Source organism: Rhinolophus sinicus, linkage group LG07 (assembly GCF_036562045.2).
Source record: "Rhinolophus sinicus isolate RSC01 linkage group LG07, ASM3656204v1, whole genome shotgun sequence".
Taxonomy (NCBI): Eukaryota; Metazoa; Chordata; class Mammalia; order Chiroptera; family Rhinolophidae; genus Rhinolophus; species Rhinolophus sinicus.
Genome location: NC_133757.1, coordinates 80202591 through 80216707, shown reverse-complemented (window position 1 = coordinate 80216707; position 14117 = coordinate 80202591). Strand labels below are relative to the sequence as shown.

Sequence of the window (14117 nt, the reverse complement as noted above, 5' to 3'; positions counted from 1 at the left end):
TGAAACCTATGTAACTTTACTAACCATTGTCACCCCAATAAACTTTAATTTAAAAAACAGAATTCATGTAAACAGAAGGGTACACATGGAACGCATTAGACCATCTGCCTATTAGGGGTGGGGAACAGGAGTGGGACATGATGATAAATGGGAATAAGTAAAACAGAATCATTGTGCAAATTAATGTAGGTGAAATGTCATTAACTAAGGAGCATGATTAACTCAAGTCTCTGAATCTTACATCCAACAAAAATTTGTGACTATATATATATTTATACTTATATATATATCAGTGATACATACATACATACACAATGATACACACACACATATATGTCAATCATATATACTATATATACATTGGATAACAAGTTTTCAAATACTTGCCTCAGACAAGGTTCACTCCCATATTACAACATCCCTTCCATTTCTCCTTAGAAGATTGTCACTAATTGCTCCCTCAGAGCTATGGTCAGCCTTTGCTTGGAGGACCCGGAATCCCCATTGGAAAATGGACAATTTGGCTCAAGTGTCAAGATGAGGTGTATCATACAAGAGAACAGCATGTGCGGTCTAGAGGGGAGCTGGGCAGCCCAGCGGGTACCTGGGGTGCCAGTCTCAGCTCCCTTTCCTTCCTCATCCCTCAGCCACCATCTCCAGACCCTACTGCCTGCACCCCTGTCCGGTGGCTTCATGCCCTGTCTCCTGGAGCACAGTGCCTGTCCATCTCCCCTCTTCTGTCCACCCCTTGTCCAGCTGCCAGCGTCTATTCTCTGAGACACACATAGTTCGTGGAGTCATGCAGACCCAGGGTTCAAATCCTGGTCCTCACCACATGCTGGGACAGCCAGAGAACCGTTCTTGTAGATTCTCTATGGGGATTGGTGCCAAATGCTCAGCACAGAGAAAGTTCTCAGGGAATGCTGGCTGGCCTTGTTGTCATCTTTTATCGTCATTGCTGGGCTGGTTGTCACTTATCCTTCTCAGCCAGGTGACACATATTGGCTCCATGACAGTCCAGGGTTTCAACCCGAATTCCAGGCTAATCTTTCCTTTGACACTGTGAATGCCCCTCGGCCCACAGCCCCGCTCCCTGGGGCAGCCCACGTCTTCCTCTCTCCTGGCTACAAATGGGCTCCAGGGTACCAGCTCCTAAATGTACAAATGTTACAACAACAAAAAAAGCTGAGCTCCCTGTCTCCCTCTAGCACTTACCTATGTCACCCATTCCCAGGACAACACCTCGGCAGGACTCTTCAAGCAGGCTCTCAGGTCACCTGCACAAATCTGGACTTAAGGGAAGAGAAAGGCCGGGGCCCTCGTCCCAGCTCTGGGCTCCCAGCCAGAGCCCCAAGCCCGGGCGTGCTCAGGCTGGCTCCCAGATCCCACCCCTGCACCTTCCCTCCTCAAGGGACACTGTTCAGCCCAGCCAGCTCTGCTCATGCGCCTGTGTCATAGACCTGAGACTGTGTCACAGCAGCAGACAAAGCTGAGCATCCACACACAGGTATACAGGTTCGGAAACACACACTGGCTGTGACACCCAGGAAACAGCCAGAAACCGAGCCACTGTCACTTATTCTGCACATACCTACTTCCACTGGTATGTGGTGCCTGGTGGAGCTGGGCTGGGACTGTGGTAAGGCAGGGACATAACAGCAAGCGTACTGTGGTGTGGTGAATAGAATCCCCTCAGAATGTACGTCCTCTGGGACCTCAAAATGTGAGCTTGTTTGGAAATAGAGTACTTGAAAGTATAATCAAGGAAAGGATAGAGATGAGGTCGTACTGGATTAGGGTGGCCCTAAACCCAATGACTGGTGTCCTCATAGGAATAGAAGGGGACACACGGAGGACAGAAGGCCAGGTGATGGTGGAGGCAGAGATTGGAGTGCTGCAGCCATAAGCTACGGAACGCCTGGGGCCACCAGAAGCTGGAAGAAACAAGGAAGGATCCTTCCCTGGAGCCTCCTGAGGGAGCGTGGCCCTGCCAACACCTTGGTTTTGCACTTCTGGCCTCCAGAACTGTGAAGGAATACATTCCCAATATTTTAAGCCACCCAGTTTGTGGTACTTTGCTACAGAAGCCACAAAAACCAAATACAGGCACATATAACTACACATACACACATACTCAGTGCACACAGGAGTACACAGGGGTGACACACACATAAGCACACTGTGACCCTTCTGGCTCAAAATCGCCCTCCTCCCAACCTGTTACAAAGACCACTCTCTGCCTGGGAATGGACCCTGGCCACTATGGCTGCTGTGGGTCTGGGCACTGGGAGAAGGAGACAGCTGTGGGCAGTAGATGGACTCAGTGTGGGGCCAGAAGCCCAGACTGGTCGACCTAGCCTGGGGTCAGGTATTGGTGTTGCAGACCCCCTCTCCGCCTCACCTTACTCCCGTGCCCTTCCCACTAGGGCCTCGCTCTGCTCTGTTTCTCTGTGGTCCGCTGGTCCTCTCCCTTCTAGTCTCGCAGCTCTTGTCACCTATTCCTGGAAAATGGCCCTGGAAACAGAAGCTCTGCTTGCCTTGTTCTTCTGGGGACGCCAGCCTGCAGCCTGGCCTGGGGCCGCCCCAGCAGAGCCAGTGGTGGTAGAGAGGTGGCTTTATCTCCGAGGGCGTCCTCCCCAGTGGTGGGTTTCCAGAGGCCTCTCCCAGGAGCCTGGGGATGTGGGATGTGTGGTCCTTCAAGGGGAGGAGAATGCCCCTTCCTCCCTTCCTTCTTTCCTTCCTTCTTTCCCTCCCTCCCTCCCTTCTTTCTTTCCTCTCTCCCTCCTTCCTTCTGTCCTTCCGTCCTTCCATCCTCCCCTCCCTCCTTCCCTCTTTTCTTTCCTCCCTCCCTTGTCCCTTCATCCATCTGTCACATCTTCACTGAGCCCTAGCTAAAGAACTTGGTGTGGATCTGAGGACCCAAAGAAAATCCTGCCATCGCCCAGCATTAAAGGAGCCCTGAGTCTTGGGAGAGGCAGAGCTGAGTACAAACATCCCATCTCCTGTGATCAGAACTAAACAGCAGGAGAACCAGTGAAGGAAAGTGAGACATCGTCCTGGGAGAGGGTGGGGGCATACTGAAACTGAGCCTGGGAGGGCACTTTCTCCTCAGGCTGTGTCTTAGACTCTCCCTCTCCTGCCTGCTTTGCCTGCATCATTTCCATCTTAGGGAATGCCAACCTTCCCTCTGTCATACCATCCCCCCATCTCAGCCAAAATCTTGCCTTCAGCCTCCACTACACCCTCTTCCTCTCCACAGCTGTTTCACCACCATCAGTGGGTTCCATCACTTAATCAAGACTCAACTCTGGCCTCTTTTGTCACCTCCACCACCTCCACCCTAATCTGGGCTATCACACTTCTATCTCTTGCGTAGATACCTTCCGAGCCTGGTCTCCAAGCCTCCAACCCCACCCCTTCAAGTCTATGCTCTGAAGAGCAGTTAGAGAAATCATGAAATAGATCATGTCCCTGACCTGCCTCAAACCCTCCAATGGCTTCTCAGATTAGAATAAAATCTGAGCTCCCCACCTGGGATATGACTCCAGCCCACATTTCACCCTCACTTCCCTTCTTCCATCCCCACATCTATGATTTCTCCTGGACACACAAGGATCCCATCCTCTGGGCCTTTGCACATACTGTTCCTTCTACCTGGAACCCCTTCTTCCCACCATTCACTCTCACCTGGCTCAGTACTGTTCTCCTTTCAGGTCTCAATTTAGACATCACCTCCTCTCAGAAGCTCTGGTCATCAATCCTTCCCACTCCTTACCCAAACTGGGTGAGTCAGGCTGGGCTGCCCCAAGTATAGGTATTTTGGGGAAATGGGACTGGATTCCAGGATCATTTCTTCTAGGGTGGTTCTTTCCCTCAGCAGACGTCAGGAAAGGATACTGGGGAGCTGTGGATGTCTGATCCTCAGAATGAACACCCTCTACTGCTGCGCCTTCCACCCCAAACACTAGACAAGGTGACCCATTCACTGTAACACTTTTAGAATTGCTCAGTTTCCCATGGTTCTAGAAACAGACTGGCAATACAGGTTAGATACGATGGAAGAGAAAAATACAAGAAATAGAGTCTAATCATAGGGTGTATGAAACACAGAATTAAAATATTGGATAACAATTGTATAGAAGGAACAGTAACAAAGTTAAAGCATTGTCAAGTCCATACATTGTTTGGGAGAGGAGTCAATCTATTATTTATTCACAGATGACACAATTGTCTACATAGAAAAATCCTAAGGAATTGACAAAACCTAAATGAAATCATAAATGAATTTAACCAGGGTGAGAGGGTGCAAGGCCAATATACAAAAATCATGATCATTTGGATATACTAGCAATAAATAATTAGAAAATAAAAATGTTTGATGTCAATATCATTTATAATGGCATCATAAAAATAAACAAGAGGGGCTGACCCGGTGGCTCAGGCGGTTAGAACTCCATGCTCCTAACTCTGAAGGCTGCCGGTTCAATTCCCACATCGGCCAGTGGGCTCTCAACCACAAGGTTGCTGGTTCAATTCCTCGACTCCCGCGAGGGATGGTGGGCTGCGTCCCCTGCAACTAAGATTGAACACGGCACCTTGAGCTGAGCTGCCTTCCGGATGGCTCAGTTGGTTGGAGCGCATCCTCTCAACCACAAGGTTGCCGGTTCGAATCCCACAAGGGATGGTGGGCTGTGCCCCCTGCAACTAGAAACGGCAACTGGACCTGGAGCTGAGCTGCACCCTCCACAACTAAGACTGAAAGGACAACAACTTGACTTGGAAAAAAGTCCTGGAAGTACACACTGTTCCCCAATAAAGTCCTGTTCCCCTCCCCCAATAAAATATTTAAAAATAAAAAATAAACAAGAAATAAATTTAAGGAAAGTGATGCATGATGTCTCCACTGCAAACTACAAAACAATCCTGATAAAAAAAATTTTTAAATCTAAATAACTGGAGAGATAACCACGTTCATTGATGAGCATTCTCCATATTATGGAATTGGAAAGAGACACATGGGCTTCTGGTGTGTCTTTAGTGTTCTGATTCTTGACCTGGGCTACTTGGGGTTCATTTTAAAATATTCCCTGAAATGTATATTTGGCACACACATGTTCAAAGAAGCACTATTCGCATTTGCCAAAGGGTAGAAATGACCCAAATGTCCATCAATGGATAAGTGGATAAACAAACTGGTATATGTAATGTACCACATTGTAATATGCCGTATGGACTATGCCACATGGTATGTAATACAATGGGTTATTCAGGCATAAAAAGGAAGTGCTGATACGTGCTACAATATGGGTAAACATTGTGGTGGTTAATTTTATGTGTCAACTTGACCACAAGGTGCACAGATATTTGGTCAAACATTACTCTGGGTGTTTCTGTGAGGGTGTTTTTGGATGAGTTTAGCATCTAACTCGATAGCCTGAGCAAAGCAGATTGCCCTCCCTAGAGTGAGCGGCCTCATCCAATCAACTGAAGACCTAAACAGAGCCACGTGCTTCCGGCTTTCCTGGAACTGAGAGTTGGAAAATGTATCTCCTGGGGTAATTCCAGTCTCAGGGGCTCAAGTTCCCATGGTTGCTAATTTTCTCTCTGACAAAAAATGGAGATAAAAAGGAGCTTTCTGATGCAACACTGTCCTCCAGAGCCTCTATCCTCAGACAATTTTGTCAGTCACTCCACAGACCAAGGCAAGATTCAGGAACCGAAGGTGCTGGATGCCAGGGAGGTTTTGTCAAGAGGGCGTCCCAGGATAGGAACTCAAGAGTATGTAGGGGCTGGGAGGAGAGTCTCTCAAAACATGGCAAGGAGAGCTGAGCGTCTGGAACCCCACTGCTCATGGGACTTTCTGGGTTCTGGGTATGATTAGAGAGGAGCTATTGTAGCAAGAAAGCACCCCAGGAACTGATGGTTTTATAATTCATTTTCATAATCACGCCAAGTTTGAGTATATGCGGGCATTTGGAGGGAGAGAGACTGTATATGCCTCTTAATGTTCCCCAGCTCGCAGCTAGGCATCTGACCATTTGTCTTTTTCTCCGTTGAGCAGCATTGCCATGAGTCCAAGTATGCCAGACCCTCAGGGGAGCTCATGGATTTTATTTTATTTCTTTTCTTTATTTTTTATAAGACTTTGTGTTCAAACATGTTTGGAAAATTCTTTTTTCTTTTTTTTTTTTTTCTAAGATTTTATTGGGAAAGGGGATCAGGACTTTATTGGGGAACAGTATGTACTTCCAGGACTTTTTTCCAAGTCAAGTTGTTGTCCTTTCTATCTTAGTTGTGGAAGGTGCTGTTCAGTTTCAAGTTGTTGTCTTTTCAGTCTTAGTTGTGGAGGGTGCAGCTCAGCTCCATGTCCAGTTGCCGTTGCTAGTTGCAGGGAGCGCAGCCCACCATCCCTTGCGGGAGTCAAGGAATTGAACCGGCAACCTTGTGGTTGAGAGCCCACTGGCCCATGTGGGAATTGAACTGGCAGCCTTCGGAGTTAGGAGCATGGAGCTCCAACCACCTGAGCCACCGGGCCGGCCCGAGCTCGTGTGTTTTAAAGTCCATACTTGAACTTGCTTAGAGGCTGCTGAGCTGGGAAGACCTGGAGCTCTAGATCCTTGCTGAGAGGTTGGACTTAGGACATTCTCCCTGGCACAGCCCAGAGACTCCTTCAGCTCCTTCCAAGGACAGTCTAAAACACTGACACGCTGAAGCAGTTTCAGCGGTGAAATCAGATTAGCTTGGAGAGCCAGAGCAGAAAACGCCAAACCTCTGTCAAACCATCAGAGGAGAGAGAACACATGACTTGGAATTGGTCAGAATGGGTTCCGCTCCAAGCTCTGCCAGTCAATCCCTTTACCCCCTTAGACATGTTCACTCAGAAAATGCTTATGGAGTGCTTGCTATGCTCCTGGTGTGCTGTATGGTTGGGAGTGAGGGTCAAATAGACAGTAAAAGCAAAAGCGCTTTGTGAACTGGGCTCTCAAGTCACTCATTATTTGATTACCAAAGTAACCAAGAGAGGGAAAGGTGGGGCTGCAGTGTACCTTGAATGGGCCAGAGGCACTTTCGCTTCTGTGAACTTCTTCCTTCATAAAAAAATTTTAAAAAAAATTAAAAATTATATTTTACAGCTTGTTGTTGGTACAAAGACACTTACACTTCAGGTTGGATAGAGTCATCTTTTTTCTTCTGAATTTAAAAGAAATGAAACCATTTTCATGGACTTCCTGTGTCTCATTCATTCTCCATCATAGGTGAGAGATGCTGCGAAGGTTTCACTGGCAACAGGGAGTCAGCTAACCCAGTGCCTCTTCTCTTGTCTCTCATTTTCAGCAAAGGGCATCAGATCTGAAGTATAAGCAGCAACGAGGAAAATGTGAAAAGGAAGGATTTTAAAAGTCATCTCAAAAAACTGGCTGGAAGTGTTCTGCAACCCAAAGTGTGGAAGAGCTGATTTAGGACAAAGACACAACAAACCCCAAGCCAAGATTTGTCTCTATACAGCCCTGCCTGCCTGACTGGGGAAGGTGGGTTAGTGGAGGGACTGGTCTTTTCACTAAAATGCCCTGAAGGAAGAATGTGCCCAAAACCCAGAGCAAACCATGACAAGGGGATCGCAGTGCTATTAGAGAAGCTATTTGCAGGGGATCCAAAAACCAGAGAGGGGAAATGCTGCTCAGTGGATTCCTCATTAGCAAAGGGACCCCCTGGTAATTCTGGAAGGGAAGGTGAGGTCAGGGAAACACAGTGTTGAGTGTGTGTGAGAAGGAAGGGGCCCTCATGGGTAAGACATTGGGGGCTGCCATATATTCTTCAGAGGTAGAGGATCTGAAGTACCAGGGCCAGTGATATTAAGTTCACATCGTGTTTCAGGCCAATCGACACTTCTTGGATGTAAACCAGAGTTGAGCTACATGGTATCTTCTCAAGGCAGACACTGAGTGGCCATTGACCAATCAGCTGAAATGACCACCATTTCAGAGCTGGGTGAGTGACCTGGGGAAGCATCAGCGCAAGTACATCTAAGAGGACCCTGGATCCTACAGCTGGTGAGGTGGCTTCTGTCCCAGGCCAGGCAGTGGGACAATCATCAAATCGATGAGGTACACATAACATGATGGGAGCAGAAAAGCCAAAGGTTTACTTGTGGAAGCAGGATCCAAACAATCCATTACTTTTTGTTGGAAAGTAAGATATAAAGGGAAATACAGGAACTCTGAGCTTACACCAGCTGTTGTTTAAAAATTGATCTTGCCACTTGTCCGCTGGGTGATCTTAGGTTGATGTGCGAGTTTCCTGTAGTGGTTGTAACAAAGTACCACAAACTGGGCAGCCTAAAACAATAGAAATTTATTGTCCTATGGTTCTGGAGGACAGAACTCCAAAATCAAGGTGTTCATGGGATCAATTCCTTCTGGAGTCTCTGAGGGAAAATCTGTTTTATGCTTCTCTTTCAGAGTCTGGTGGCTCTGACAATCCTTGGTATTCCCTGCCTTGTAGCTGGGTCACTTCAATCTCTGCCTTCATCTTCACATGGCCATCTTCTCTGTGTTTCTGTATGTCCTTTCCTCTTCTATAAGGATACTAGTCATTGGATTTAGGGTACACCCTAAATCCAGGATGATTTTATTTTGAGATCCTTAACTAATTACATCTGCAAAGACCCTCTTTCCAAATAAGGTCACAGTCACAGGCACAAGGTAGATTTGAAATTGGAGATGACATTATTCATTCAATCCAGTATAGTCAATTACTGCACTTCTTTCATTTTTGTTCCCTCTCCCATACAAGGCAGATAATAACACCTACTGGTAAGAATCAAGTGGAAAAAATATGCCTATAAAATACTTCAAATTATCCAACCCAAAATGTCAATAGTGCTAAGAAACCTATCAGCCATTCTCTGACCTTAGCTTGGTGCCCAGTGCATAGTAAATGCTTAATAAAAGTCAATTCCTCGATATCGGTAAAAAGAAAAGAACCAAGTACATTGTCCACATGAAAATCCTTTGACAAGGTCCAGTGGAACTGTTTGGCTATGAGTTGGCCCCAAAAGATAATGCTTAAAGAACAAACACTTCTCTATACAGAGATGTGGAAACAATGCAATTCTCCAAGGATTTAGATTGGGACTAGTTTTATTAATACTTCCTTTTAAGTGTATCTGAAAATCTCTAGGCATGCATGGGACATGAAGCTCATCTCTGCTGAAAAACTAAGTCAATGGACTCAGCAGACTTCCCAGAGGCTCCATCCAAGGCCAGAGAAGGGTGATGGATTTCAGTTGAAGGGTCTCTCAACCTTGGCACCTGTTGAAATTTGGTACCAGATCATTGATTGTGGTGGGGCCGCCCTGTGCACTGTAGGATGCTTAGCAGTGTCCCTGGCCTCTGCCCATTAGGTACCAGTAACACTTCCAGTCATGACAACCAAAAATGTCTCCAGACATTGCAAATGTCCCCTGGGCAGGGAAGAGGAGAAAGTCACCTCTGGTTGAGAATCACTGAGTAAGACTAATAACAGGGGAATTGTCATTTCCAAAGAGCATGACTGAGAATGAATTTGAATTGATGGGTTTTTGCCATGTGACTGGACAAGTGTTACAGTGTTGAATAATGTCAATAAAAAAGCTAATGTGTATTGAGCAGTCTTACTATATTCTAGACCCTGAGCTAAGCACCAGGGATATGTTATCCTACCCTAAGAAGGCTTTAGAAGTCACCCAGCTGATCTTTTTTGATGTTTACATTTCCTCTACAATATGAGTCATAGTTGTGAACTTAAATCAAGAAATTACCATATGCCTGTCATTGTGTTAAGCTCTTTAATTCATTTTTTTCATTTAATGCTCATAGCTCCTCCCACAAAGAAGGTATGATTTATCCCCATAGACAGACGGGGATACTGAGTCCCAGCAAGGTTAAATAACACGCCCAAGGTTACAAAGTCACAAAGTCAAAAAATTATGATGAAGCTGAGCTAGCATTCAAATCTTGCTCTCAGCCCAGACTTTATTCTCTTAGTGATACACCAAACAAGCCACACACACCATATTCCCTCTCTTTGGGATGATCTTCCTTTCTCGATCTGCCTAAAAAATAACCCTACCCAACTTTCAAAATTCAGCTCAACGGTCTCTTCTTCTCCCTAGGCAGAGCTGGGCACTAGACCCCTGGGAGCCCCCAACACAATACGTATGTCTTTATCGCATCCTTTTTCATACTGTCCCAAGGTGATTTGCTTACCTATTTGCACCCCTTATCAAACTCTAAGTTCTTTGAGGACAGTGCTAAGAGGTCTTTTTATTTCCAGCTCATACATCATGGATTGAGTTAGACAGACACTACCTCATGAAGCTCTCCATTCCATTTTGGGGTATTTCTTGTTAGTCAGAACCATAGCTGGCCTGTTTGGTTTCCACCCACAGGTAGAATCAGGTAGTTAGGTCTTGCTTCTTATAAGTTAGATTTTGAGGGCAGCTCTCACCTCAACCACATCATTCAAAGATGTTTTCTCTAGTAAGTTCCTACAAGATCACTCTGTTTATATATTTTACACTTATTTCTACTTAAAAATATATGGTTTGCTTGTTTCTTTGTTTCTTATGTCTCTCACGAGAGCAGGGACCTTGTCCACCTTTTCCACCACTGTGTAACTTATGACTCCTTCAGTGATTAGAAGTTTGGAGGAGCTGAATTAATTTTCATTAAATGAATGAATGAATAGTTGGGGGCAGGATAATGAAGGGCCTTAATATGATGTAAAATCAGAATAGACAGTAATTTAAGAAGGGCTTACATGTCAGCCTTAGTGTGGCATTGATGTGGGTGAAACAGAAACATAACGATAGAAAGGGACAGTCAGCAGTTAGGCAAGGGGAAAACCCTTGACCATGTTTCATGATTAGAGGGAATCAAGTCAGAGAAGATGAAAGATGTCTAAGGTAAGTGTCATCAATGATTTGGGAACCAGGCAGTCTTCAGTAGACACCCACACAACACTGACCTTTCTTGGTCGCTAAGCAGCCCACCTCCTTATGACACCTGGTAAAACAAACCTCTGCAAAGATCTATGCAAGGCTGAACCCTCATGGTCTTAAAATGCTGGCTTCTCTGTACGTCGCTATATATGTCTTTGTATTTCCCCTTTGATGATGGCAACAGATGCTACTTTGGCCCAGAAGTTCTCAATGTTGGAGATGATGTGTATGAACAGTATCCCAGGACAATCTGAGTTTTCCTGAGAGGTGATATTGAAGGTAAGAAGGTCAAGTATGAGTATTCTTAGTTAGGTGCAGGCGGTCCCTCCTAATCCTTCATCTTCCTTCTCCACCGCATTCATGCAGCAAAGTTTTGTTGAGTACTTAATACACACTAAACACAATGTTCTGCACTCCCACCCTATGGAATTAAACCTCAAAAAGATGGGTGATATTCCAAACAACTCATCACCCACAACCCCAGACCATTTGGTTCCAACCCCTGTCACTTACATGTCTCTTTACAGATAGATGCTTTGGATTCACATTCTAAATGTTATCTCACCTCTGACTCTTCCCCGTGAGTTTAGAAACAAGACTTTCCTCATGGTTTTGGACTTAATTTTTGATCCATCCTCATCACCATATATCAACTTTGGCAAATTCGCCTTACTTCATTTTCTAGTCTCTTCAAAATGCCACCTCTGCTTTGTCCCCTAGGGCACCTGGAATGGGGTGTATTCCACTGTGGCTGGCTTACACTCTCTAGCTTGGAGACAGACAATTTAACTGCAAATGTTGGTGGGTAGTGCCTGCCTGGAGGCTGAAGGCAAGACTTTTACACAGAAATAGCAAAATCAGGGCATTATATTGCTGTTCCCCATCCTCTGGCCAGAGAAGACTGAATCAAGCATGGTATTTTTTTTTTTTCCTACTGAGACTGAATGTGCTCTTCATGCTTCTCAGGAGACTCCAGCAGTCACTCTCAAATAATTGCAGTTGTCATGTAAGGTGAAACTACCCCCAATGAGACTCCTTGCCAAGTATCTTCTTCCTGCAGATGAATGATACCCCCCAGAGGATGGGGGACTCAAATCAGTCAATGACCTTGGACTTCACTCTCATGGATCTCTTCAGCCACTCAGGGCCACATCTGGTCCTATTCTCCCTTGTGGCAGCCGTATTCACCACAGGCCTTCTGGGCAATGCCATCCTGCTCTTCCTGATCTGCATAGACTCCAGGCTCCACACACCCATGTACTTTCTTCTCAGACAACTCTCCCTGTTGGATGTTGGCTTTCCACTGGTCACCATCCCCAAGATGGCAGCCAACTTCCTGCAGGGAGAAGGTTCCATTTCCTTTGGAGGTTGTGCAGCTCAGATGTTCTTCCTGATGCTGTTGGGTGTCTCTGAGGGTGTCCTGCTATCCCTCATGTCTTATGACCGCTACGTTGCTGTGTGCCACCCCCTGCATTATCCTGTGCTCATGAGACACCAGGTGTGCCTGTTCATGGTGGGTATTTCCTGGTTGTCAGGTGTGCTGGTGGCCTCCATCCAGACCTCCATCACCCTGCACTTCCCCTACTGTGCCTCACACACTGTGGACCACTTCTTCTGTGAGCTGCCAGCTCTGCTGAAGCTGTCTTGTGTGGACACCTCCGGCTATGAGTTGGCGCTGTCCATCTCGGGGGTGCTGATCTTGTTGCTGCCCCTGTCCCTCATTGTCACCTCTTATAGCCACGTGTTGGGGGCCGTTCTCCGCATGCGCTCGGCTGAGGCCCGGTACAAGGCCTTCACCACCTGCTCCTCGCATATCACTGTAGTGGGGCTCTTTTATGGGGCTGCTGTGTTCATGTACATGGTGCCAGGAACATACCACAGCCCACAGCAGGACAATGTGGTCTCCCTCTTTTACAGTCTCGTCACCCCCACACTCAATCCCCTCATTTATAGCCTGAGGAACCGAGAAGTTCGAGTGGCTTTGGTCAAGGTCCTTGGGAGAACTGGCTTCAGATCAAAGAGAAGAAGACATCATGGGGTGTGTTGGGTTGATCCAAGGACTCTCCCTTACAGCTAAGACCTTTCTTTCGTTTGCAGTCCATGTAACGCAAAACATTCTGTGACCATCTCCCTTCCTCCCCCCAGGCTCACTTTTTCTCTTGTGGATTTGTAAGAAACAAACATAGCAATCCCCATCACTTAAACAGGAGGAGTGGTTGGATTATACATTTCATCTTAAACAAGAAAATTTTTACTGCAAAAATTCCAACTCAACATCAGAGATGAATCCCAGCTCATGGATATTTTGGCCACCTATAAGTGACTTGACTTACACCTATTCTTATACATTTCAGTGCAGTGAGCGATGGCTCTGAGACCCAATGCTTGAAATCCAAGCAAGAAAGGGAATTCAGGGACTGGTGCTCTGAGAGTGATGCTCAGATAGTCCCTGCCTGTGTTGGTTCTTAGCACAATCTTTCTTGGAGTCATATGTTTAGGTTTTACAGAAGTGGGGACTGCACCCAAATGACCTTGGTTGGTCAATCCAGCATGTGTTACTTTTGCTGTCTCAATTATTATAGAACAGAGATGTAAGATGGTGAAGCTCACTCTTGACTGAATGTCAGGGCCATCTAAGATGTGATGTTGGCATTTTTAAACTTCTATTGCCATCACCAATGGGAACAAGAGTTAAGGTTACTCAATTAAGGATTTCCAGGGAAATGACACATCCCTGCTCTTTGTCTTTGCAGAAGTGTTTGTCTAATGTATCTTTGACACAGTACATTTTTTGTTTGTTTAAGGAGGGTGCAGCTCACATGTGGGGATAAAACCAGCGACCTTGGTGTTATTAGCACCACACTCTAACCAACTGAGCTAACAGGTCATCCCCTGTAATGTATCTTTGGACCAATAATCAGAGCCATTTCTGTGTATACAAGGGCTGAGTTGACATGCCATCCTAAGCATTTTGAATGGCAGGTGCCAACTCTGAGTCGAGGTATTATGTGTGTTGAGGAAAGAGGTTGTCGAGTGGGAGCTTTTAAGGATTTGAACAATGCCATCAAGCCCACACTCAAGCTCAAGCCCTATTTTCAAAGCTGTCTGGGACTAGTCAATATAGGCATCAAGAATG

General features: G+C 46.0%; 1 protein-coding gene across 1 annotated transcript; it reads left to right on the top strand.

The window, feature by feature from the left end:
* Positions 1-12062: 12062 nt before the first annotated feature.
* On the top strand, positions 12063-13058 carry LOC109449967 (olfactory receptor 2Z1). Its single transcript, XM_019736734.2, has one exon. The coding sequence runs from the start codon at positions 12063-12065 to the stop codon at positions 13056-13058; it is 996 nt and encodes a 331-aa protein (XP_019592293.2).
* The last annotated feature ends 1059 nt before the right edge of the window (positions 13059-14117 follow it).

Excerpts from the sequence above, each read along its gene's own strand:
- LOC109449967 (XM_019736734.2), top strand. The coding sequence starts at position 12,063 with ATGGGGGACTCAAATCAGTCAATGACCTTGGACTTCACTCTCATGGAT.